Source organism: Chlorocebus sabaeus, chromosome X (assembly GCF_047675955.1).
Source record: "Chlorocebus sabaeus isolate Y175 chromosome X, mChlSab1.0.hap1, whole genome shotgun sequence".
In the NCBI taxonomy this organism is placed as follows: domain Eukaryota; kingdom Metazoa; phylum Chordata; class Mammalia; order Primates; family Cercopithecidae; genus Chlorocebus; species Chlorocebus sabaeus.
The window spans coordinates 65387015-65414039 of NC_132933.1; the positions used below are offsets into that span (position 1 = coordinate 65387015).

The 27025-nt window shown below is 36.8% G+C and overlaps 1 protein-coding gene across 3 annotated transcripts in view; it reads right to left on the reverse strand.

Annotated features, from left to right (window-relative positions):
• Positions 1–7729: 7729 nt before the first annotated feature.
• Positions 7730–27025, reverse strand: part of KLHL4 (kelch like family member 4) — a 159886-nt gene continuing 140590 nt past the window's right edge. For 2 of the 3 annotated variants that reach the window (XM_007992202.3, XM_007992201.3), the window contains 2 exons: positions 12839–13010; positions 9856–11298 (listed from right to left, as the gene is read on the reverse strand). In XM_007992202.3, coding sequence (XP_007990393.1) covers positions 11239–11298; positions 12839–13010 — 232 coding nt within the window. In that variant the 3' untranslated portion in view covers positions 9856–11238. Of the gene's footprint in view, positions 8458–9855; positions 11299–12838; positions 13011–27025 lie in introns of those variants that run through there. The other variant, XM_007992204.3, reaches the window with a different exon arrangement.

Sequence of the window (27025 nt, forward strand, 5' to 3'; positions counted from 1 at the left end):
ACTGGGAGTGACAGACCCATCCTCGGTCTGGGTTGGCACCATCTAATCAGCTGCCAGAGTGGCGAGAATAAAGTGGGCAGAAGAAAGTGGAATGAAGAGACTTGCTGACTGTTCCAGTCTTCATCTTTCTCCCGTGCTGGATACTTCCTGCTCTCAAACAACAAATTCAAAGTACTTCAGCCTTTGGACTCTTGGACTTAACACCAGTGGTTTGCCAGGGGTTCTTGGGCCTTTGGCCACAGACTGAAGGCTACGCTGTTGGCTTCCTTACTTTTGAGGTTTTGGAACTTGGACTGGTTTCCTTGTTCTTCAGCTTGCAGGCAACCTATTGTGGGACTTCACCTTATGATCGTGTGAGTCAATTCTCCTAATAAACTCCCCTTCATGTATATATGTATATATATACACACACATTGTATTAGTTCTGTCCCTTTAGAGAACCCTAATAAAACATTTACGTCTTTAAACCATCTTGAATTAATTTTTGTTTATGGTGTAAGAAAGGGGTCTAGTTTCAATCTTCTGCATATGGCTAGCCAGTTATCCAAGCACTGTTTATTGAACAGGCAATTCTTTCCCCACGGCTTGTGTTTGTCAGATTTGTTGAAGATCAGATAGTTGAAGGTGTGTGGCCTATTTCTGGGTTCTCTGTTCTGTTCCATTGGTCTATGTGTCTAGTTTGTACCACTACCATACTATTTTGGTTACTGTAGCCCAGTAGTATAGTTTGAAGTCTGGTAGTGTGATGACTCCAGCTTTGCTCTTTTTGCTTAGAATTACTTTGGATATTGTGGGATATGATGAGGTTTCTCTTCAAATAGCCTGATCAATCTTTTAATTTATAATACCCTCCTCTTTTTCCCCTTTTTCTCCTTTTTCCTTTCTGCCTTTGTTAGATGCCCAGGCATGCCACAGTACCAGGTGTTATCAGTACCAGCTCAAATTCCTTTCCTTATTTGGAAAGAGGACTAACTTTCTAGCTCACTGCAGACACCCCTTCCCCTTTCTCTCTCTTTCTTTTATGTGCCCACATTATCTTAAAAAATTCAAATGTTTAACCAACCGGGATTAGTTTAGATTGTACAACCCGATCCCAGCCAATGTGGAAAGGGTATTGGGGCAGGACTTGCATCAGGAATAAAGGCTTTCATGTTCCTTTATTCAAGTGTGCTGTCATGGTGACTGGCCAAGGAGGCACCCCTTTGCACAGAAGTAAAATTGCTTTGTAAAAATCCTTTTTTCGAGTGTTCAACTTTCTTAGGATTTTGAGTGTTATTCCTAACAATATTTAAGCTCTTATTTTGTTCCACATGAATTTTAAAATAGTTATTTCTATGATACTGATTTTTCATGTCTGTGAGCATGGAATGTTTTTCCATTTGTTTGTTTCATCTTTGATTTCTTTGAGCTGTGTTCTGTAGTTCTCTTTGTAGAGATCTTTCACCTTCCTAGTTAGCTGCATTCCTACATATTTTATTCTCTTTTTTTGGCAATTGTAAATGGGAGTTAATTCCTGATTTGGCTCTTGGCTTTAGTGTTTTTGGTGTATAGGAATGCTAGCGATTTTTGCACATTGATTTTGTATCCTGAGACTTGTTGAAGTTGTTTATCAGCTTAAGAAGCTTTTGACCTGAGACTATGGGGTTTTCTAGATACAGGATCATGTCGTCTGCAAACAGGGATAATTTCACTTCCTCTAATTCTGTTTGCATGCCCTTTCTTTCTTTCTCTTTCCTGATTAATATACTATGTTGAATAGAAGTGATGAGAGAGGGCATCCTTATCTTGTTCTGGTTTTCAAGGAGAATGATTCCAGCTTTCCCCTATTCAGTATGATGTTGGCTGTGGGTTTTTCATAGATAGCTCTTGTTATTTTGAGGTATGTTTTTTAAATACCTAGTTTATTGAGAGTTTTTAACATGAAGGGTGTTGATTTTTATCAAAAGTCTTTTCTGCACCTATTGAGATAATTAAGTGGTTTTTGTCTTTAGTTCTGTTTATATGATAAATCACATTGATTAATTTGCGTATGTTGAACCAACCTTGCATTCCAAACAAGAACAGGTACAGAGGTACTGCCACCTGAAATTGCTCCATCAGAGAGGAATGACAGAGGTGGGCTAAACCTCAGAGGAGATGGTTAAGGGTTGTATATAGGGAAACCAGAAACTTGAGAGTATAATTTTATTTACTCAGAGTAGAAATAATTCTTTTAGAAAATAATAAATTTTAGAAAAAATAGAATTTATTTTAGAAAAAAATTAAAAAATAATAAAATGTTCTTTTAGAAAATAAAGAAACATAGAAACATAATGTGACTTTATGGAATAAGAGTTGTACCTACTACACACATGCAATTACTTATTTGTGATTTTCCAATTCATGACAAAAAATTAGTTATTTTTTCTGTTAAGATTTATAGGTTTTGTCCAACTTATGCTCCAAAAAGTAGACTACTAGGTATTAAAAACTTACACCAGTATGTATGTGTTAACATTTTGCCATACTTTTTTAAGTGTTTCTTTTGCAAAAGAGCCAACAACTACCATAAGGATAATGTGCATCCTTCAAGTCAATTGTTTTCTACTTTTACATACACATATGGTGAGTCTTATAAGTTCACAAAAGTGGAATCATATTGTCTTATCTGTTTTAACAGACAACCTATTATATCTTGTTATTCAGTGTGCTCTGTTTCTGTCATGACATCTACGGAAATGTAAAGGCCTCCTCATCTGCTTGCCAACTTTATGTTTCCTTCCATATCCTCTGTATTATCCACATAATTATTACCTCCACAAGACCATCCTGCAGGTCCATTGGTAGTTTCCATGCCTCTTTTAGTAATCCATGAACTCATGAACACTTATGTTCCCCATTTATGGTCATGGGAGACACAGGTTATCTTCAGTCCTTTTACAGCTAGACATACTAAATAGTTATTTCTGATTTACAACTACTTCATGGTATTGAAGCTTGCTGTCTTTGCAGGCATCATCTTTGAAAAGAAGGTGGTATACATATTCCCTGTTCTGGGAACCTTAGCCCTATCTGGGGCTTCTATTTGCTCCTAGGAGTGGGTCGAAGAAAGTGGGTACATGGCAAACGTCTCCACACACTCAACATCCGCTCATGTCTTTCTTGCTTTATTATCAACTTTCTCCCCAAGACTCTTTCCCTCCAAGCCCATGGTATCTTTATCCAGTCTTAGTGGGGAACCAGGAAAAATCTTCTAACTTAACACACCCTCCTATTAAATATTTTTTTCTTATGCCATAATTAATGATCTTTGAGTTTATGATGTAAGATTTTAGTCTTACAACTCCTGAGTAGGGCTATAATGGACCAGATTAGAGACGGTTACAGGATAAGAATAAATTCAGAGAAATAAAGAAGACCCCAGATAATATGTCAATTCATTACACTGTTATACAAGCAAAAGCAAAAAAAAAAAAAAAAAAAAAAAAATGTATCTTCCTTCTAACAAAATTGGAGCATGTTTGGCACAGATGTCTGAGTTAACAAGTCAGACTAATGGGGGAAAAAAAAAAAAAAGTTACCGTTTAAGGATTTGGCCTAAGACTCCCAGAAAAATTAGAAAAGGAACATCTGGGTCAGACACAGTGACTCATGCCTGTAATCCCGGTACTTTGGGAGGCTAAGGGAGGAGGATTACCAGAGCCTAAGAGTTCTAGACCAGCCTGGGACTGGTCTAGATGTGGGACCCCATCTCCACAAAAGATAAAAATAAAACAATTACCTGGGCATGGTGATGCCATGCCTATCGTTCCAGCTGCTTGGGACACAGAGGCAGAAGGATTTCTTGAACCTGGGAAGTTGAGTCTGCAGTGAACCATTGCACTCCAGCCTGGATGACAGGGTGAGATCCTGTTCCAAACAAAACAAAACAAAAAAAAAGAAAGAAAGAAAGAAAAGAAAAAGTATCCTTGGGGTTGCAATGTGAGACATGGTACGGTTTTTACTTTTTCTTATTTTTATTTAAATATAAATTCATACAGCATAATATTCATCCACTGAAATTTTAGAATCCATGTTTTGAAAATTATATTCATAGAGTTGTGTAACCATAACCACAATCTTAGTTTAGAACATTTTCATTACCATGAAAAGAAACCCCATAAACCTAAACAGTCACTCATTTCCTATTTCCTGCCAGCCCTCATCTCCAGCCCTAGCAAACCATTAATCTACTTTAAGTCTCTGTAGATTTTCCTATTCTGAACATTAATATAAATAGTATCATAAAATATTGGGCCTTAGAAAACAAACCCTTGCCAAGCAAAGCTATGGGGACAGGACCATCACTCGAGAGGGTCTAAAAGTTGGGAACCCTTGCTCCAGTGGATCCAGAAGGTTAGACCTCTGCCCCAGTATGTATTGATGTTGGTACCTCCAACCCTGTTGGGCCTGGAGGGCAGAGCATCTAGCCAAAGAAGTTTATTCCTGAGCCTTAAAATCTTATGGAGTTTCCCTTATAGTTAGGACTTAATGACTTGTCACTCCTGTTTTTCTTTCCTACTTCTCCATTGCAGAATGGGACTCTCTCCTATGCCTGTCCCATTGTCATATTTTTATAAGCAAATTAATGTTTGGTTTCATAGGTTCACAGCTGAAGGCAAATTTGCTGTAAAATAAGTCATACCTTGAGTCTCACCCATATCTGATTTGTATATTTAGATGAAACATGGGAATTTAGGCCTTTGAGTTGATTCTGGAAAGAGTTAAGAGTTTTGGGACTGTTGGAATGGATGAACGTATTTTGCATATGAGAAGGACATGATTTGGGGGGATTAAGGAGCTGAATATATTGATCAAATGTTTGTGCCCCCCCAAATTCCTATGTTGAAACTGTTCCCACCCCCAATATGATGATATTGGAAGGTGAGGCCTTTGGAGGGTAATTAGGATTAAATGAGAGCAGAACCCTCATGAATGGGATGATACATTTCTAAGAATCCTGAAAGAATGTCCTTCTTTCTGCTCCTCACTGTGTGAAGATACAAAGAGAAATTGGCAGTCTAAAACACAAAATAAATTTCTGTTGCTTATAAACCAACTTGTCCATGATATTTTTGGTATGGAAGCCCAAGCTAAGACAGTGTCTGTTCAGAATGTTATTGTTGATTTCTATGTATATTTTGGATAACTGTCCTTTATCAGACATGCCTTTTGCAAATACTTGTTCCCAGTCTGTGGCTTCTCCTTTCATTATCTCGACAGTGTATTTTACACAGCAAAGTTTATGAGTTTAATGAAGCTCAGCTTATCAAATCTTTGTTTCATAGACTGTGTCTTTAATGTTGTATCTAAAAAGTTATTACCAAACCCAAGGTGATCTAAAGTTTTTCCTATGTTATCTTTTAGGAGATTTTAGGTTTACATTTTACATTTAGATCTGTGATCAAATTTAAGTTAATTTTTATGAAGAGTGAAATGTCTGTCTAGATTCATTTTTTAAATATGGATGTCTTGTTTTACAGCACCATTTGTTGAAAAGCCCATCTTTTTTCCATTGTGTTGCCTTTGGTCCTTGGTCAAAGATCAGTTGACTACAGTTATGTGGGTCTATTTCTAAGATGTCCATTCTGTGCTATTGATCTATTTGTCTATTATTTTGCCAGTTTCACACTCTCTTGATTACTGTAGCTTTATAGTAAGTTGTAGTTGGGTTGTGCGAGTCCTCTAATTTTGTTATTTAATTTTGTGTTGACTATTTTGGGTATTTTGCTTTCCCATATAAACTTCAGTCAGTTTTGCAAGATCAGTGTACTTTTAAATGTGAAGAATCTCAAATGTGACCATCTCATTCTATCTTCTACTCCTCTTTTTTTTAATATATATATTTCCCATGATTAAACGTTTTGTGCTGTACTCTGTGTAGTGTACTCAGACCTTCCCTCCAGTTTATTATCTTCTTATTTGTGACTCATCTGCTACTTTCCCTCCCCAGTGAATTTTTAAGTACTTAAAGTGTCCATTTCCGGATGTTCCTGGCTCTCTTCACCTAGGAGAAGTCTCAAGACCATGTCTTAATGATTCTTGTCTACACATGGGTGTTAAAATCTTTGCCCTTAGTGGATATAACTAAGTTCATTACCTCTAAGATGATCTCTGTTGCCATCTGAGTTTATTATTGTTTTGTAAGTTCCCTCTGATTTCTAGCATCTGGAGATTTGCCTTTATTTCTATGGAGCATAGCTATGTACCTAAATTTCATGTTATTTTATCTCATCTCTCTGTGTTTTTCATGTGTGTATATATTTGTGGATAGTATCAGAGAGACAGACCTCTGCCTTTACTTATTTGGCGATGTTTCCAGTGCTGTTATTTGAATCTCATTCTCATAAAATACCCAGTCTTTGATGCCATCGGAAATCTATTCATTCATTTTTTCCACAATTATTTACTGAATATCAATTTTGTATTAGAATCTGGACAGACACTGAGGATACTATAATGAGTAAAACTAAAACTCATGCGAGAGATTATAGCTTAGAGGAGGAGAATTGTCTGTATCTACTGACTCAGACCTTCTCTCAATTGGGCAAGTCACTATGCATTGGATTAGCCAGGATGATTCTATGAATTCATATGAACTTTCTCAGCCTGACTGGCTTTTCAGCCTCATCTCATTATGCAGACTTGGCAAAACTGAAACAAGTATAAGTGGATTTGTGAAGATACGGCTTTCAAAGATCTCCATATGATATTATCTTTCTAGTTTATTTTAAAATAAGACTAGTTGTGATTTGATGGCCAGAATTCATGTGTTCCCATTCTGGTAAGATATAATTAGCTCTGGTCAAGTTAGGCTTTTTTTTTTTTTTTTTTTTTTTTTTTTTTTTTTTTTTTTTGAGACGGAGTCTTGCTCTGTCACCCAGGCTGGAGTGCAGTGGCCGGATCTCAGCTCACTGCAAGCTCCGCCTCCCGGGTTCACGCCATTCTCCTGCCTCAGCCTCCCGAGTAGCTGGGACTACAGGCGCCCGCCACCTCACCCGGCTAGTTTTTTTTTTGTATTTTTAGTAGAGACAGGGTTTCACCGTGTTAGCCAGGATGGTCTCGATCTCCTGACCTCGTGATCCGCCCATCTCGGCCTCCCAAAGTGCTGGGATTACAGGCTTGAGCCACCGCGCCCGGCCCAAGTTAGGCTTTTTTAACCACACAGCTATAAACTGAATTTAACATATGAAACAGGGCTATTTAAATGAAGGTCTCCATGGCCTTAGATGAAATGTAAATTTGGCAAACTCAGGTAGCTTTTGTATAGGTGAGGCCATTTAATTCTGATTCTCCATTACTTAAAATATAATCCAAATTTTATAGACTTGGATTTTGTACAAATTTCATAAACTTAGTTTTAATTAGTGTATACCACTAGGGTCCTAAACACAGTAGATCTTTAATAGATGTTTACGTCAAGGGGCTAATATCTGAAAAATACTAATGTGCTTTTATTTTTTAATATTTACCCATTTATAACCTTCCCCATATTTAGCTATATGTACCCATTTCCCTCATTGTTTACATGTGCTCTGTGTGTGTGTAGGTGTGTGTGTGTGTTTCTGTGTGCGTGTTAAGGGAGGGGATTAGGATTATGACAGAAAACAAAAGCGAGTGTCAATATTAAACATTTAACAATGTGAGCAGGACTTTTTCCTAGTCTGTAGCAGGCCATAATCCTGAAAAACAAGCATTGTCAAGAGAGAAAGAGCTTTAACACTTTTATTAATATTACTGTAATTCATAAATCATAATTATATATATTATGGGGTATAATATATTTCGGTATATGTGTACAGTGTGGGATGATTAAATCAAGCTAATTAAACATATTATCACCTTACACATAATTCATCATGGTGAGATATTTGAAATTTTAAAAACATTTTAAAAACTCTCCTTTAAAATATGGAGATCTGTGCTTGCAAATTAGGTAGTTCATGTGATATCTTCCATAGACAAGAGGGGAGATGCTCCTTCCATCATTTAGGTTGGGACTTAGTGTCTCTAGCAATGTGGACAGGATGTAAAGAAAGTTCATTACGAAGAGAAATAGCAACTGAAAAATCTGTCCCTTCTACCTGAGGTGATGTGATTGGGAGAAAGTAGTCATAGAATGATGACAGTTTAGGACACACGTGTTTCATGGCCTTTTTTTTTTTTTCCTTTACCTAGACTAAGATCTCAAGGTAGGAGTCTTGTTAGAGAACTTAAAATAAAATCCAGAGTCACAGGGTTTTTTTTCTATATTGCATTTGGAACTCCAAAAGGAAACTGTCTTTCAGTGTTCCCTCCATATCAAAAAGGGACAATAGCCACACCTGAGTCAGATTGATAAGTGACATTGTTGTGCAGAGAAAGGATCTGCATTTAGTGCCCCAGAGTTTCCCTCAGCTTCTGTGTGGTATAGAAGTTTTGTGGAAGTTCTTGCATGCCCTGTGGAAATACAGGAAGGTAGCAGACAGTGTTAGAGAATCATCATGATGCATGCTGAGAGTTGCAGAGTAGGGAATCCTGAACATGGTCATAGTGATTATAGAAACAAATCAAGAAGCAGCAACATTGTCTTTCAGATCTGAGTATAGTAAATGTGTGAACCCTTATACTCTTGAAAGAATATATAATAACTCCCTTTCCTATATATATTTGTTTAAACTAGCCCCGATAGGTTATCTCTGCTAAAGCATGGCAACAAGGGCCCACTCTTGCTCCTCCTTTTCCCAACCAAGTTTGACTGAGACAAGCACAGTTATGTTTCAGTGCCCTGGGCCTCCGCAGGTCTCTATTCTGATGGCTCACATCTGCTCAGATTTTGGCAGCTCATGTAGGGCATTGTCTTAGTTCATTTTCTGAGGCTTAAAACAGAACCTGGGTAATTTACAAATAAAAATAATTTCTTACAGTTAGGCAGGCTGAGAAATCTGAGGTTGAGGGGCCATATCTGGGATGGCCTTCCTGTTGGTAAGAGCTGTCAGGTAAGTCCCAAGATAACACGTAACATCACATGACCAGGGGGCATAGGCACCCTGAGCATGCTAGCTTAGGTCACTCTTCCTTCCTTTTCATATAAAGTCACCAGTCCCCCACTCTTATGATAATCCATTAATCCATGAATGGATTAATCCATTCAGGAGGGCACAAGCTCATGGCCCAATCACCTCTTAAGGGCCCTACGTCTCAATACTACTACATTAGGAATTAAGTTTCAGCATGAGTTTTCGAGGGAAAAAAATATTCAAACCATAGCAGCCATAGTGGCCTGAACACCATTTTTAAATGCAGCTGTGAAGTGGTAATCCTGGGAAACATACATGTCTCTTCTACGAGTCAATACAATCAAGTCCAGCTATGCCATTGAGAAGAGAGTATTCAACTTTTACTTTCCTCTTCTCCATGAATGACTGTAGACACAGTCTGCCTCTTGGTAGCACCTAGTTGTTACTGGAGGATTGGCAAGCTAGGCTGCAAAAGGTCCTTTGATCTTTTCCCCTGGTTGACACCCCCATTTAAATTAACAGGCCAAGCTGTGCATTGGCGATAAAGGTTTAGGTAACTCTACTTCTACACTGATTTCAACAAGGCGTGAATTCAAAAGACCTAACAGGGCTATATGTGTGTTTCACAGCCTCTCCGTGTCTCTATCTTCACCTCTAGAACTGCAGAAATCTATAGCTCTATAGCTCTCTATTTAGAATTAGAAACAATGGCAGGTGTAAGAAGAAATAAATAAATGGAATTTTATTTTTGTGTTTAAGTATTTTAGTGATATAGGAAATGTAAAATCAAAACATCCATTCAGGTTGTACTTGATATATTCTAAAGCCACACCATAAGGAGAGGAAATAAAGTTTATTTAAATTCAATTTGTCAAAGTACAAATAGCTTTGTACAACTTACGTTGTTCTTTCTTAAAACTTAAAAGCTAGTAGTATATTTTATAAGCATTTCTCCAGATTTTGATTTCACAATCCACAATAAAAAGTCTGTTTAAAAGAACTTATTGTAGAAATTCTAAAATTGTGCATTTACTTGAAAAGTTACTTTCATAAATGGAAGCATGACACATAAAATACTATTCAACTAGCCATTTTTGTTATTTTAAAACTTAAAAAGTCTTTTTTTTTTTTTGTATAGCACACATATCCTAACGTTTTCTACTGGATAATATAACAGTAACAGAAAAGTATGTACTGGTACAAAAAAGATAACTATCGTATTTGACCAAGCTTATTGATTATTTTGGTTTTCCCATGTGTTAACACTGAATAACGTCCTCAATTTTAATGTACTTTAAAAATCGTTTTGTTTTTGAAAACTTGTTTAACTTAACGACATGTGTTCATAGAGTTAACATAAATGCTTGAGGAGAACATTACATTCTATACAAGTGAAGCCCTGGCACTCTGTAGCTGAGGTCACAGTTTGTATCAATATGATAAATATTCATTATTTCATTGTATAGGCTGTGTATATGAAATTACAATAATATTCTACTGGTAACAAATCTAATGAGACAATATGTTAAGAAATACCAAATTTTATATGTGTGCTCTGGCAGATGAGCAAACCTGTAAAAATTTTGACATACCACGATCAACATAACAAATTTTGTCAAAGAGCTATTTTTTCTTTTTCTTTTTTTTTTTTTTTAGCTTCAACACAGTAAAAGCTTTCCTCTTGGTAAATGTGAGGAATTGTTTAGCTCTTTGGGATATTATCTGAATAGGAGAATAATGGCTTACTAAAAATCAGACTTTCTATTTTAAGCTTCAGATGTTACCTTTTATATTTCTATGTTCCAGATAATAAGAGTATGTTTAAAAAAAAAAACAAACTGAAAATGTTTTTAACTTCTAAGACTCTTACCTTGAAATGTATTAATGCTTTTATAACCTGCACACTGTGGACATCATCATCACCAGTTTTCATTAAATATTTTAGCATTTTGTAGTAATGGGGCTATATCTAGAGTACGGGGTTTCCTTTTATATTATCAGCTGCAATAATACATATGCTTAATAATTCATATATAATTCATGTTTAAAAAGTTTTGGCTTCACAAATGAAAGCAATTATAACTACAAATTAAAACAATACAACAGTTTTCCAGTCTGATCATTAATTGTAGGAAAAAGAACATGTATTTCTTTCTCCCTTTGTCCTACTCAGTTTCTTGAAATTATCCAGTTTCATTCCATTTGATAAAAATAGATAGCTTTAGGGTAGCTTCACCACTACAACACATGCACCAGCTCTTCCAATGTTAACAGGAACTTCCTAAAACACAAAACAAGAAACAAAACACTGTTGGAACTCTGATTTTAGCATAATATAAAATATTATATTCACTATGGTTGAAGAAGTCCTTACTTATTTTGGTCTAACATCACCTTGTCTGAAGATGAGATAATTTACAGCCCAGATAACAGTGTAGTGTGGTGGAAAAAAACACAGCCTTCAGAATGGTAAAAACCTGAGATTGAGGATCAGGTGATCTTAAGTAAATTTCATCTCTCTGATAATATTCTCACTTGAAAAATTACAGCTAATTATACTAACACGTCAAAGTTTTTGTGTTGTGATGGTTGAAATAATGAATAACAATTTGCATTTAGTAGTTATAATTCCACCATCTGTTAGTTCTCTTTCACTCTTTTCAAGATCACACAATAAAACAGTGACACAGCCAGAAATATAATCTAGGACTCTTAGCTACTTGCCTAAAATCTTCAGAAAAGTAAATCCCACAAGCTGGTCAAGCATCTTGATTATTATATTTGACCTAACACCTTGCATGCTATTTTTTTTTCCTTCTATTTCTGGGTGGTCCTAAGCATTGATAAAATAGGAGCTACCCTACATTGTAGCATTTGAGGGTTTTTGAGTCTTAATGAGTCAGATTATTGGAGGAGAGAGATTAAAATCTCATTATCAGCTGTCATTACATTAACACTAATTTACTTAGAGCAATAGCCAGCTGTACCCTGTAGAATACAGAGTAGCATGAAGTCAGCAGAAGGGAAGATGAAGTTAGATACCAAATACAAGGTTTACCTGTTTGTGGAGATGGTAAAGAGTTAATCATACTTTATGTTTTTTGTTAACTCATCATTTAATTGACAAAGTATTATTAGATATTTTAGAATAAATCTAGTGCTATCACTGGCAAAGTAGTCAAAAGGGTCAAATTTGCCTTTAACATCTCAAAGATGCCATTTCAATGTTATTTTTTGCATTCTCCTTGAAATTAGTTCTAATAGACGCCCAGCCCTTTTGAGAGGTTTAAATTCTGGTCCCTTATTGTTTACTAAATTATTGACTGACTGAAGAATTTAGGAGTAATGCAGTCTACACAGTTTCTATATGGCAAAGATTGAAGGCTTTTCTCCTGGGTGCCAGCCAATAATAAAGGCAGATATTTGTGGAAGAGGATGTTACCCTTTGGTTCTCAGGTCACAACATATACATAAAACGTTGGCCATGGTAAAGTCCTTTATTTTACTTATTTATTTATTGCTGAAGTATTTGATTGGATTCGCTTATTTTATTTAAAGGGAATGCTTTCATGAAGTCAAGAGAGTGGTCTGTCCTCTTTTATGTAAGTACTGATGGCTCCTGCTATCAACTATCATGTCATATCATATCAACTAGATCAACTAGTAATTCTCTAAGGTATAAATAGAGCACAGACTATAAAATTCACTAAAAGATCTTGTGAGGGCCTAGAGAAGAGAATACAATTAATTCCAAAAATATATTTTAATATATTCTTTTTAAAACCTGAAATATAGTAATTTGAATATTTTAATTTGAATACCTCTTTCCATTCATTTCTCTGTGCGTCATATGACTCAACTGTGTTCAAATAAGTATGTCCATCATATCCTCCAACCACATAGAGTTTGTCTCCAAGCGGGCACACAGCAACAGCATCTCGAGGAACACTCAGAGGTGCCACAGTTGACCATGAGTCACTTTTTGGATCATACCTTAAAGGATTTAGAAAGACAATTGGGAGGAAAAGTCCAATAGAGTTACAATGGAAAATAATAGACATTCTCAAAATGTATACCTATCTGAAACACAGGATTAAAAACACTTTATACAAATATTAAGTGTAGATGGGATAATATTAAGGCTATGTACATGACAAAATTACCTTCAGCCACTAGGTGTCTCTCAAAGCATATTGAACAAGTTTCCCTTTCCAAGATACCATGCACTTCATTAATAAACACTCAGATAAACTTTGAGGAAATTTCACATATTGTGATCCTGGCATGATATAAAAAATGTCTCCTCTCATTTAGTAGTCTGATTGAAGAGCTTTTGTTTTTCTTTTATTATTTATTTGTCAAAGTTATACATAAGATGCCTCTTTTATGTGAGAACTCATTTTAAAGTAAACCTGAATATAATTGCCTTTCTATTTTTGCTGTATGAAATGTACTACTTTGGTTTTAATACTCTTTGCGGATAGAATGGTCATAGACTTATCCTGTGTTTTTCCCTGCTGAGAGTTCTTATTTATCTTCAGTGGAGTTAAGGTTTATTGTTTTCTATTTTAATCTGAAGTTAACTCCTTATCCCCAAACCTCTTTAGTAAGCAAAATGAAAAATAATACAGTAAGTAATATTAATTAACATATTTTCTAGAAATTCTTTCCTAACCTTTGAAGCTTATTTTTAAAAATACATAACACTAAAATCTAAAAGTTGAACAATGAAGAAAACTCACATAATTATACACAAAAATGCTCCCTGACTTTATATTGGCCTTTTTGTAAAAGTCTAATGAAATATATTTATTTTACAAAGGAGATTTTCATTTATCACTTTCCACTGATATATTTGTATTACCCCCTCTAACCACTGTTTGTATCTCTTTAATGATACTCTAAATCATCTGATTTCAGCTTCCATCTGAAATCGGTCTCACATCTAGAATTTTAAAAATAGTATCTGAAATCAGCAATAACTCAGACAACTTAAATTCTATATCATCGAGTGTCACGTAGCATATCACTTTAAATTCAGATGTTATGGTAAAAGTCAGAACCAGAAAATCCATAGCTGCATGCTCTGACTAAGCCAAATCTTCAAAACAATAGCTATTGTTAATTGATGCTTCACTCAGCTGACAGTCAGGGTACACACACAGATGAATCATGAACCGAAACTCATAGAAGGATTTGCTCATAAATTTGCATCCAAAGACCCAAGACTTTTCTGCATGGGCATGGTAACTAATGCTCAAAATCTGGTTAACATTATTATTATCTGGATACTGCTTAATTAAGAAGAGGAGTTTGGGGAATGTTGAAGTTTCTGAAGAAAAATTAATTGGTAATATGGTTATCATCTGTAAAGATACACAGGAGCAGTTATTAAAGACAAAAGTAGTCACCGCATATTCAAATTAAAATAGCATTACTTCTCTTCCTTGTTTCTCTTTTGCTTTTCTGTCTCCCCTTACTTTGAATGTAAGTATATATATTCTAATGGAAATGAAATGGAGCCGGAAGTCAGGAGAATGAGTCATGGTCTTATTTTCCCACTTAGAGTAACTAGGAATCATTTGCTTGATTTATGTGCCTCAATTTTCTCATTAACATTATAGCAATAGTGATCCCTAACCCAACCAATGTGATGGTTTTAGAAAACTTTAATTTAAATTATTATCATAAGCAATTGGGTATGCCAAAAGTGTTTTAGCAGAAAAAAAGAAAAAAAAAAATAGCATCAGAAAAATTCTTCAAGGCATGGAAATGAGGATTATCTGATTCCATAGAGGTTGTGTGGACCTTTAAGTGTTTAAATGCGTTTTTTTTTTGTTTTTTTTTTTTTGTTGTTGTTGTTTTTTTTGAGACGGAGTCTCGCTCTGTCCCCCAGGCTGGAGTGTAGTGGAGCGCGATCTGGGCTCACTGCAAGCTCCGCCTCCCGGGTTCACGCCATTCTCCTGCCTCAGCCTCCCGAGTAGCTGGGACTACAGGAGCCCGCTACCACGCCTGGCTAATTTTTTAAAATTTTTAGTGGGGACGGGGTTTCACCGTGTTAGCCAGGACGGTCTTGATCTCCTGACCTTATGATCCGCTCACCTCCGCCGCCCAAAGTGCTGGTATTACAGGCGTGAGCCACCGCACCCAGCCCCTTTAAGTTACTTTCTACTGACAAGCCTATTTTATAACTCTGTGTGTGTGGAAGTTGTAAAAAACTGAGTTTCCTTGTGATTTTTTTCTATAACAATACAAATTCATTTTGCCTGATAGCAATAGAATTGATTTCCACAATGTAGAAATAATGACTCCCAAAGATTATCTTTTATTGTTATATTATATAATTTCAACTAGTTTTGCATCTATTGAGAAATTATTTCAGTATTCAAAGTTGTCTAAGTACCTTTTATTCTAAGTACCTTTTGAACTTGTTTTAACATCTTATAATTGTTTTCTTTATCTATGAATCACATGAAATGTTTAACACATGTTCATTTTATATTTTTTAATTTTTTAATTGATACATATTTGTACACATTTATGGGGTACGTGTGATATTTTGTTACATACATAAAACATGTCATTTTATATTTGCATGAAAGCCATGATTTTAAGTTTTTGAAAATCATATTTTAGCACTAGTCATTTTCTTAATGCCTTTTCAAGGAAAATGACAATAATAGCGTAATAACAGGGTGATAATGTTAGTAATAAAAATAATACTGAATTATAGCAATAATACTAAAATAAAACTACCATACTTGCAACTGACTCCTATTGAATAATTAACATATGGCAAGCAATGTGGTAAGTGCATTATCACATTTTATCTTGTACCCTATGTGGTTGATACTATTATTATTCCCATTTTACATATGAGGAAACTGATGTTTAGAGATGTAAAGTAACTGGGACAAGGTCACATAATTAATAAATAGTAGATTTAAAGTTTGAACCGAGATCTGTCTGACATCTAATCTGATGCGTTTAACTACTATACTACGCATTTGTTTAGTATGTGTAAAGTTCTTATTTTTCTCTTTTTAAAAAAGAGTATGAGAATTTTAAAAATCAGTAAATTTGGGAGTGTAATTATGTCAGAAAATGAGGTTGAACATTTACTTATAGGATATGCATGTAAGTATGTAATTGTGTAGTCTGTGCCACAGATTATATCAGATAATATAAATTAAATTTATATTTTTAGTGGTTTATTTAAATTGATATAAACACTTTAAACCATAATAAGGCTGGTTCTACTGTGAACATTCTGTGGTGCTAAAACATGCAGCCCAATTTGTTTTTTTTTTTTCAAGTTTTAACACAGACTTCCACAATTTCAAGGGTTCACAGAGTAAAGCTAAGAAAGTGCTGGCATTATAATCATGGGAACAAAAATGATTAATTAAAATAGTCGTATATTCCACATTTTTTTGTTATGAGAGGTATACTTTTTTTGTGATAAAATCAACTTACATAGTTTCATACATTTAGATACAGGAAGCCAAGTTAATGCAACACAAGTTTTACCACTAAGCCTCAACAAAAAGCTTCCAAACTGCAATAGAAACAAGAAAACACAGACTATAATAAATGAAAACAGTCTTGCTAGGATTTATTACAAGAAAATTGCCGTTATAAGACAGAGAATTATTTGTATCTCTGATTATATATTTACATGATTTACTTCTTGACAGATACAATTTTTGTGAAGTCAGATGCGGTTTTCACAACATCATACCTTCACAGCTTATTTACTAGGTATCTTTGTACAGTTCTGTGTTATTTTGGATAAAATCTTTTAGGCAACTTTTAATATTTCTGTAAAAAAACACCATGGGTTTTCCATATCGATCTTTCTCCTTGACTTCTCCCTCCCATGAGTTTAGCACTCCAATGCAGTTTTTTGTTTGTTTGTTTGTTTGTTTGTTTTTTAAAGACAGAGTCTCATTCTGTTGCCCAGGCTGGAGTGCGGTTGCGCAATGATCTCAGCTCACCATAACCTCTGCCTCCCAGGCTCAAATGATTCTCATGCCTCAGCCTCCCCAGTATCTGGGATTACAGGCATATGCGTCCATGCCCAACTAATTTTTGTATTTTTTTTAAGAGATAGGGTTTCTTCATGTTGGCCAGGCTGGTCTCAATCTCCTGGCCTCAAGTGATCCACCTACCTCAGCCTCCCAGAGTGTTAGGATTACAGGTGTGAGGCACCGTGCCCGACTCCAATGTAGTTTGAAGTGTCAATGAAATCTTAAGATACCATAATTATTTTTATACAAATTCGTTAGCACTTTTGACCAAGACTTTTTTCCCAAATATAATAATTCCAGATACTATATGTTTATGTTATATATGATTTAGTCTTGCCAACTATCAAGAGTTTTATAAAGAAGTTATAGTTATATGGCTTTTAGGTGTAGAACCATAAATACTTTTACAGGCATAAGAATAGAATTCAATAGGTATCATTACTTAAAATAAAAACTGCACTTACCTTTGTTGAATACAATTATGGATTCTTAAAATATATGTGTACATTCTCTGGTAGTCAGGCTTGTACCCTAACTTTTATGAGTTGTGTGCTGTCTATGACTTTTTGTGGTCTACAGAAGGCATCAATAAATCATCTAGGCAATTTAAAATTTTTGTGGAATCTGTCCTTTTTAAAAAAATGTCCTGCAGTGTTGTTTAAACACAGTTTAAGTCTACTATATTCTTTGGGTTTTTCTAAAAGGAAACATGATTTGGGCCGTGAATTTGGGCCATGTATTTGGGGAAACAAATGCACGCATGCTCACACACACACACACACACACACACACTCACACATCCAGAAAGCACGCATCCCTAGAAATGCCCAAGAATACATCAGGCCTTTATGCTGAGGTGATCCCAGGCACAGAACATGACCTGCTAATGCGTGATGGTCTAATGGATGAAGCCAGTCTTCAAAGACAGGGAAGGTGCCTGTTTTTTCAAAAACCCAGTTTTCAGCAAAAGATCAAAAGGCATATAAAGAAACAGAAAAAAATAAAAACAAAGTCAATTTTAAAATAACAAATTAAATCTCCAGATACTCTTCCTGTAGAAATATAAAGATCTGACTTACAAGACAATAACATAGCTGTCTTATGCTAAAGCCAAGATAAAAACAGAAATAATGTAAATAAGTAAAAAAAAAAATTATAAAGAAACATAAAAATTCTTGAGCTGAAAATAAAATGGCAATTTAAAAATTCAGTAGGGGGATTCAATGGGAGACTCAAGAAACAGAAGTAAGAGTGAGTGAACTTAAAGATAGGTCATTTAAAATTATCGTGTCTGAGAAGCAAAAAGAATAAAGAAAAATGAATAGAGCCTGAGGGACTTACGGGCTAACATCCAGTGGACAAACATATGCATTTCAAAAATCTCAGAAGAAAAAGAGAGAAAAGAGCAGAAAGAATATTTGAAAAAATAATAGCTATAAAACCATATCAAGACACACTATAAACTCTTAAAAGTCAGAGATAAAGCGACAATATTATAAGCAAGAAGAGTAAAGCAACTCGACACATAAAAGGAATTCTCAATGAGATAACTAATTTCTCAAAAATACTTTAGAAGATAGAGGCACTTTTTTTTAAAGAGGGCAAATTAGGGGCTTTGCTGGCATGCCTCACTCACGAGGAAGTAGCAAAATAGTGTGTAGAGATTCACATTGTAAACTTTTATCCAAGAAGGAACACAGGTGATTAACATAAAAGCAAAAGAAACTCCAGATACTTTGATGAGTTTGGTGGCAGCAGCCTGGGCTGTGGGTTGAGTGGAAAATTAAGAGTGAGTCCCCAGTGCATGAGACGGGGAGAAAGGATCTCCACCATACACATTCCCACTGGGGAGGTAGGTAATCTAGGCCAAGCGGGAGCTCCTTGACCCTACCAATCGCTCGATCTGATGTTGGGAGCAGTGGGGAGAGCTTGAGAAGGGGTAACAGCAGGAAGTTGTGTTGCATGCATTCCAGAGGCTGGCTCCAATAGAAGGTGGCCAATAAATATCCTAACTATAGGAGTCTCTACTGAAATCTGTAAGCCACATGGGCAGCAGTCACTAGCTGGGCAAGTCTCCAGTCTGAGATTTGTGATCTAGTCTCAAAGAGGAGAGGGGTCCTCATCGCCAGAACTGAGAAGAGAGAGTGGTATGGGATTAAAGTGTGCATGCAGGAGGTGGGTGACCTCCCCTTTGCAAGACCAGACTAGGAAGGGTACCATGTGGGAGCCCCAGTTTTTGTCCCAGCCAGGAAAGTCTTCAGCCTGGGACAGTTTTGCAATCTGAGATGTTCTGCTTGTAACTTAGCTATTTGTTTCAGCTTGTTGCCAGTAGTAGGCTTCAGGAGGGAGCTCTGCAGGGTGGTGACCCAGGAAGCAAGGCGGGTCTCACTGCCACCTGCTACATTTTGGAGCCCAAGCCACTCCTCATTTCCCATGCTGGCTCTTTGGAATGACAGAGGTTTCTCCACTCCTTTTAATATTGCCCCAGTGTCCTGAGAACTGCTTTTTATCACCCATCAGGGCAGGCACTTGCACCTGCTATTGGGGAGCCTGAGTAAGGGCATGCCTGATGCAGCCCCATCAAAATTTTACCCCATTACCCACCTCATAGGCAAAGCATGGGATCAGAACCCCTGGGAGTTCCACAGTCTAGCACGTTCCCTGGGACATTAGATTACTTCTCCTTGCTGGTAAAGATCAAGCATAGACCTTACTACCACCATCCCAGCTGCCTGTCACCTGCAAGTGCCTTCAGCTGGCCAGCAGGTCAACGTGCACAGCCCATTACAACTGCTGACGTAACTGCACAGTTCTCGGGAGGGAAATGTGCTTTATGCAACCTCTGCTACCATCATCACCCACACCACCCCAGCTGCTTAGGAGGCCGTGAGACTGCTCACCTGCCTTGTACGTTAATACTACAACTGGCATTTGAGCAAGTCACCACACTAAGGCTGTTTATAACCAAGGAAATTATAGAGCGCCTACATCACTCCTCCACTATCTCTGTCAGGGTTAGTGCTTGTGTCCACCACTGGGATATCTGAGGGTGGCCCCACCTGGTCCAGCTCTGCCCAACTTCACCCTCCTCATGGTGCTGAGGATAAAGCCCAGGTCACTGGGTATTCCACAGACCAGCCCACTGCCTGAGGCACCAGAGGCCTTCTCCTGATAAGGAAATATAAAGCAAAAACCCATCTGCTACCACCACCACCACCACCACCACCACTGGCTCTTACCTCCTTCAAGTGCCACGTACTGGCCTGTAGGTTAAACTGCACAATCCAATACAAAATCCATTGATACCAATGCAGATAAGCTTATGGAGACCCCTGCTACCCCAACTCCAAAGGAGGCAGTGAGCCTGCTCACACCCCTAGAACATTGCTATGACAACTGGCACTTGAGAAAATCACACTAAGGCTGCCTATAATGAAAAAAATTCAGAGAGTCTTTGCCACTGAAAACACTCAGACTCAAAGCCTAATGATCTTATTCCAAATAGGTTATATTCACATCTTAAGGGGAAAAAAGTCCTGTCCAAATAAAAGTAAATTTAAAAATAAGAAGATGTGATATTTTTCTTTTCAAATGATAAGGAACCAATGGAACAGTTCTGGAAGTATAAAAGAACAGGGTGATATGATAACCACCACAAAGCATTGCTCTAACTCTTTAGCAGTAGTTCCTAACCAAAATGAAATACATGAAATTTCAGAAAAAGAATTCAAAATATTGATTTTAAAGAAGCTCAACAGGAATCAAGAGAAAGCTGAAAACCAATACAAATAAATCAGAAAATCAATCCAGAATATGAATGATAAATTTGCCAAAGAGATAGATTTTTTAAAAAAAGAAACTTCTGAAAAGGAAAATTCATCGAAGGCATTACAAAATACAGATGAAATCTTCAATGATAGACTAGACTAAGCAGAAGAAAGAATCTCAGAGCTTAAAGATAGTACTTTTTAATTTATTCAGTCAGATAAAAACAAAACAAAAAAAATAGAATTAAAAAGTGAGCTAAGCTTTTGGTAAGTATGGGACTATATAAAATGTCCCAGCTTACAAATTATAAGTATTCCTGGGGGCAAAGAAAAAAACCCAAAATCTGGGAAACTATTTGAGAAAATAATTAAGGAAAAATTCCCTAGTCCGGCAAGAGATCTAGGTATCTCGATGCAAGAAACTCAAAAAACTCCAGAGAAACATTGTAAGAAGAATCTCACCAAGACATATAGTCATCAGACAGTCTAAATTCAATACAAAGGAAAAAAATCCTAAAATCAGCAAAAGAAAAGCATATAGTAACCTGTAAAGGAAACTCCATCAGACTAACAGTGGACTTCTCAGCAGAAGCCTTACAAGCCAGAAGAGATTGGGATTTTATTTTCAAGGTGCTTAAGGAAAAATCTGTAAACCCTGGCTTGTGTATACTGCCAGAATAAGCTTCATAAATGAAGACGAAATAAAGTCTTTTGCAGACAAGCAAACACTGAGAAAATCTGTCACCACTAGACCAAACTTACAAGAAATGCTCAAGGAAGTTATAAACATGGATACAAAATTTCGTCAATACTTGCCATAATAAAAACATCTGAAAGTATAAAACTCAAAAGTCTTATAAAACGATTACAAAAAGAAGGCTACAAAGTAGCTATATAACAATTAATATTATGACAGGAATAAGACCTCATGTGTCAATATTAACCATAACTGTATATGGATTAAATATGCCAATTAAAAGAAATAGGTTGACAAAATGGATATATATAAAAAAAGGATCCAACCATACACTTCTTACAAGAAGCACCTTATTGATAAAGACACTTAGAGACTTAAGTTAATGGAGTGGAAAAATATTCAATTTAAATGGAAAACAAAAGCAAGCAGGAGTAGATATGTTTACACCTGATCAAGCAAACTTTAAATAAACAACAGTTTAAAAAGACAAGGAATGTCATTATATAATCATGAAGAAATCAATTCAACAAAAAGATGTAACAATCCTAAATATATATGCACCAAACACTGGGACACCCAGATTTATAAAACGAATATTACTTGACTTAAGAAAAGAGCTAGGCAGCAATGCAATAATAGTGGGGGACTTCAACATCCCACTGACAGCACTAGGAAAATTATTGAGGCAGAAAATCAACAAAGAAACACAGGAAAATGACCTTGGCAAAAAATTCCTGACTAAGACCTCAGAAGCACAGGTAACAAAAGCAAAAATATACAAATGGGACTTAAGTAAAAACTTCTGCATGGCCATGGAAAGAATCAATAGAGTGAACAGGGGATCTTCAGAATGGGACAAAATATTTGCAAAGTATGTATCTGGCAAATGGGCTAATATCTGGAATTTACAAGGAACTCAAACATCTCAGTCATAACAAGAAAAACTCAACCCCATTAAAAGTGGTCAAGTAATATGAAGAGATAATTTTTTTAAATGACACATAAAAGCCCAAAAAGCATATGCAAAAATGTTCAACATTACTAATTATGAGAAAAATGTGAATTAAAACCACCATGAGATACCATTTTACACCAGTAAAAATGGCTATTAATAAAAAGCCAAATAATAACAGATGTTGGCAAAGATGCAGAGAAAAGGGAACACTTACACACTGTTAGTGGGAAATATAAGTAAGTACAATCTTTATGGCAATCAGTATGCAGCTTTCTCAAAGAGCTAAAAATAGATCTACCATTTGGTGCAGGAATCCCACTACTGCGTATCTACCTGAAGGAAGATACATCATTATACCAAAAGATACCTGCACTCATAGGTTTCATGCAGCACTATTCACAATAGCAAATATATGAAATCAACCTAAATGTCCACCAATGGATGATTGGATTAAAATATTATACACACAAACACACACACACCCACATACACACACATATACATACACCATGGAATACTACTCAGCCATAAAAAAAATCGTGTTTTAAACAATCATGTCTTAAACAAAATAACTCAGAAACAGAAAGTCAAATATCACATGTTCTCAGTTATAAGTGGGAGCTAAATAATGCATACACATGATATAGGAAGTGGAGTAGTAGACATTGGAAACAGAACAGTGAGGCAGGTGGAGGGTGGTGAGAAATGAAAAATTACTTAATTGGCTCAATATATACTCTTCAGATAATGGCTACACGAAAAGCCCAGACTTCTCCACTTTGCAATAGGTCCATGTAGCAAAACTGTACTTATACTACCTAATTTTTAAAAAAATTTATTTTATTAATTTCCAGGGTACGTGTGCAGAATGTGCAAGTTTGTTACACAGATAAAGGTATGCCATGGTGGTTTACTGCACCTATCAATCCATCACCTAGGTATTACACCCAGCATGCATTAGCTATTCTTCCTTATGGCCTCCCTCACACCCACACTCCCCTGACAAGCCCCAGTGTTTGTTGTTCCCCATCCTGTGTCCATGTGTTCTCATTGTTCAGCTCCCACTTATAAGTGAGAACATGCGGTGTTTAATTTTCTGCTCCTGCATTAGTTTGCTGAAGATAATGGCTTCCAGCTTTATACATGGCCATACGAAGGATATGATTTCATTCCTTTTTATGGCTGCATACTATCCCATGGTGTATATGTACCACATTTTCTTTATCCAATCTATCGTTGGTGGGCATTTGGGTTAATTATGTGTCTTTGCTATTATGAGTAGTGCTGCAATGAACATATGCATGTGAGTATCTTTATAATAAAATGACTTATATGTCTTTGGGTATATACCCAGTAATGAGATTGCTGGGTCAAATGATATTTCTGGTTCTAAATGTTTGAGGAATAGTCACACTGTCTTCCACAATGGCTGAACTAATTTACATTCCCACCAACAGTGTAAAAGCATTCCTATTTCTTCAGAACCTCACCAGCATCTATTGTTTCTTGACTTTCTAATAATTGCCATTATGATGGGCATGCGATGGTATCTCATTGTGGTTTTGATTTGCATTTAATGATAAGTGATGTTGAACTTTTTTTCATGTTTGTTGGTCTCATGTATGTATTCTTTTGAGAAGTGTTGACAAAGCTGACAAAAACAAGCAATGGAGAAAAGATTCCCTATTTGATAAATGGTGCTGGAAGAACTGTCTGGCCATATGCAGAAAGTTGAAACTGGACCCTTCCTTACACCTTATACAAAAATTAACTGAAAAAGGATGACATGGTTTGGCTATGTCCACACCCAAATCTCATCTTGAATTGTAGCTCCCATGATTCCCATGTGTTGTGGGAAAGACCCAGTAGGAGATAATTGAATCATGGGGGCAGTTTTTCCCATACTGTTCTCATGATAGTGAGTAAGTCTCTCAAGATCTGATGGTTTTATAAGGGGAAACTCATTTTGCTTGACTCTCTGATTCTTGCCACCACCATGTAAGAAGTGCCTTTCGGCTTCTGCCATGGCCTCACCAGCCACATGGAACTACGAGTCCGTTAAACCTCTTTTTCTTCCCAGTCTTGGATATGTCTTTATCAGCAGTGTGAAAATGGACTAATACAGTAAATTGGTACCAGTAGAGTGGGGCACTGCTGAAGATATCTGAAAATGTGGAAGTGACTTTGGAACTGGGTAACAGGCAGAGGTTGGAACAGTTTGGAGGACTCAGAAGAAGATAGGAAAATGTGGAAAAGTTTGGAACTTCCTAGAGTCTTGAGACTTGTTGAATGGCTTTGCCCAAAATGCTGATAGCAATGTGGACAATAAAGTCTAGGCTGAGGTGGTCTCAGATGGAAATGAGGAACTTGTTGGGAATTGGAGCAAAGGTGACTCTTGTTATGTTCTAGCAAAGAGACTGGCAGAATTTTGTCCCTGCCCTAGAAATTTGTGGAACTTTAAACTTGAGAGAGACTATTTAGGGTATCTGGTAGAAGAAATTTCTAAGCAACAAAGCATCCAAGAGGTGCTGTTAAAGACATTCAGTTTTATAGGGGAAGCAGAGCATAAAAGTTCAGATAATTTTCAGCCTGACAATGTGATAGAAAAGAAAATCCCTTTTTCTGAGAAATTCAAGCCCCCTGCAGAAATTTGCTTAAGTAATGAGGAGGTCAATGTTAACTGCCAAGACAATAGGGAAAATGTCTCTAGGACGTGTCAGGGATCTTCATGGCAGCCCCTCCCATCACAGACCTGGAGGCCTGGGGGGGGAATATGTTTTCCCCATGCTGTGTGCAGCCTAGGGACTTGGTGCCCTGCATTTACAGCTGCTCCAGCTGTGGCTAAAAGGAGCAAATGTAGAATTCTGGCTGTGATTTTGGAGGGTGCAAGCCCCAAGCCTTGGCAGCTTCCATGTGGTGTTGAGCCTGTGAGTGCACATAAGTCAATAATTGGGGTTTGGGAACCTCTGCCTAGATTTCAGATAATGTGTGGAAATGACTGGATGCCCAGGCAGAAGTTTGTTGCAGGCATGGGGCCCTCAAGGAGAACCTCTACTAGGGCAGTGCGGAAGGGAAATGTGGGGTCATAGCCCCCACACAGATTCCCTTCTGGAGCATCACCTAGTGGAGCTGTGAGAAGAGGGCCACTGTCCTTCAGGTCCTAGAATGGTAAATCCACTGACACTGTGTGCCTGGAAAAGCCTCAGACATTCAGTGCCAGTCTGTGAAAGCACCTGGGAGGGAGGCTGTACCCTGCAAAGCCACAAGTCCAGAGCTGCCCAAGACCATGGAACCCACCTCTTGCATCAGTGTGACATGGATGAGAAAACATGGTGTCAAAAGTGATCATTACGGAGCTTTAAGATTTGACTGCCCTGCTGAATTTTGGACTTGCATGGGGCCTGTAGCCCCTTTGCTTTGGTCATTTTTTCCCATTTATAATGGATGTATTTACTCAATGCCTGTATCACCATTGTATCTAGAAAGTAACTAACTTGCTTTTGATTTTACAGGCTCACAGGCGGAAGGGACTTGCCTTATCTTGGATGAGACTTTGAACTGTGGACTTTTGAGTTAATGTTGAAATGAGTTAAGAATTTGGGGGATTGTTGGGAAGGCATGATTGGTTTTGAAATGTGAGGACATGAGATTTGGGAGTGGTCAGGAGTAGAATGATATGGTTTGGCTGTGTCCCCACCCAAATCTCATCTTGAATTATAGCTTCTATGATTCCTACATGTTGTGGGAGGAACCCAGTGGGAGATAATTGAATCATGGGGGCCTGCCCTGCCTGCCTCACCTAAGATATTATTTGCAAAAGCCATTTTGTTAATTTCCAAAGTGCTGTAATTCATATGAAAAGTGACAGTCTGTAGTTATAACAGGTGAATGTGCAATAATTTGTCTTGAAAAATTACAGACAGGAAGATAAATAGTCTAAGTAAGTGAAAACCCAGCTTAGAGTTAACACATCTGTGAACAAATGTGCAGTGCATTTTCTCCCATACTGTTCTCTTGGTAGTGAATATGTCTCATGAGATCTGATGGTTTTATAAGGGGAAACCTATTTTGCTTGGCTCTCTGTTTCTCTCCTGCTGCCACCATGTAAGAAGTGTCTTTTGGCTTCCACGATGATTGTGAAGCCTCCCCAGCCACGTGGAACTGTGAGTCCATTAAACATCTTTCTCTTCCCAGTCTCAGGTATGTCTTTATCAGCAGCATGAATACAGACTAATACAATGGATTGAAGACTAAAATGAATAGCCCAAAACTTTAAAAAACCCTCAACAAACTAAGAATAAAAGAAAACTACCTCACCCTAATGAAGGTAGTATATGGAAAACCAAGATCTACTATCCCTTAATGCAAGTATTTCCTGTAGGAACAAGAACAAGGAAAGGTGCCCACTTCTACCACTTTATTTGACAATTAGAAATTTTAAACCAGAGCAATTAGGCTAAAAAGAGAAACAAAAGTCATGCAAATTGGAAGGGAAGAAATTAAGAAAGACATCAATAAAGGGAAAGATAGCTTTTGCTTATGGAGTGGAAACCTTAATA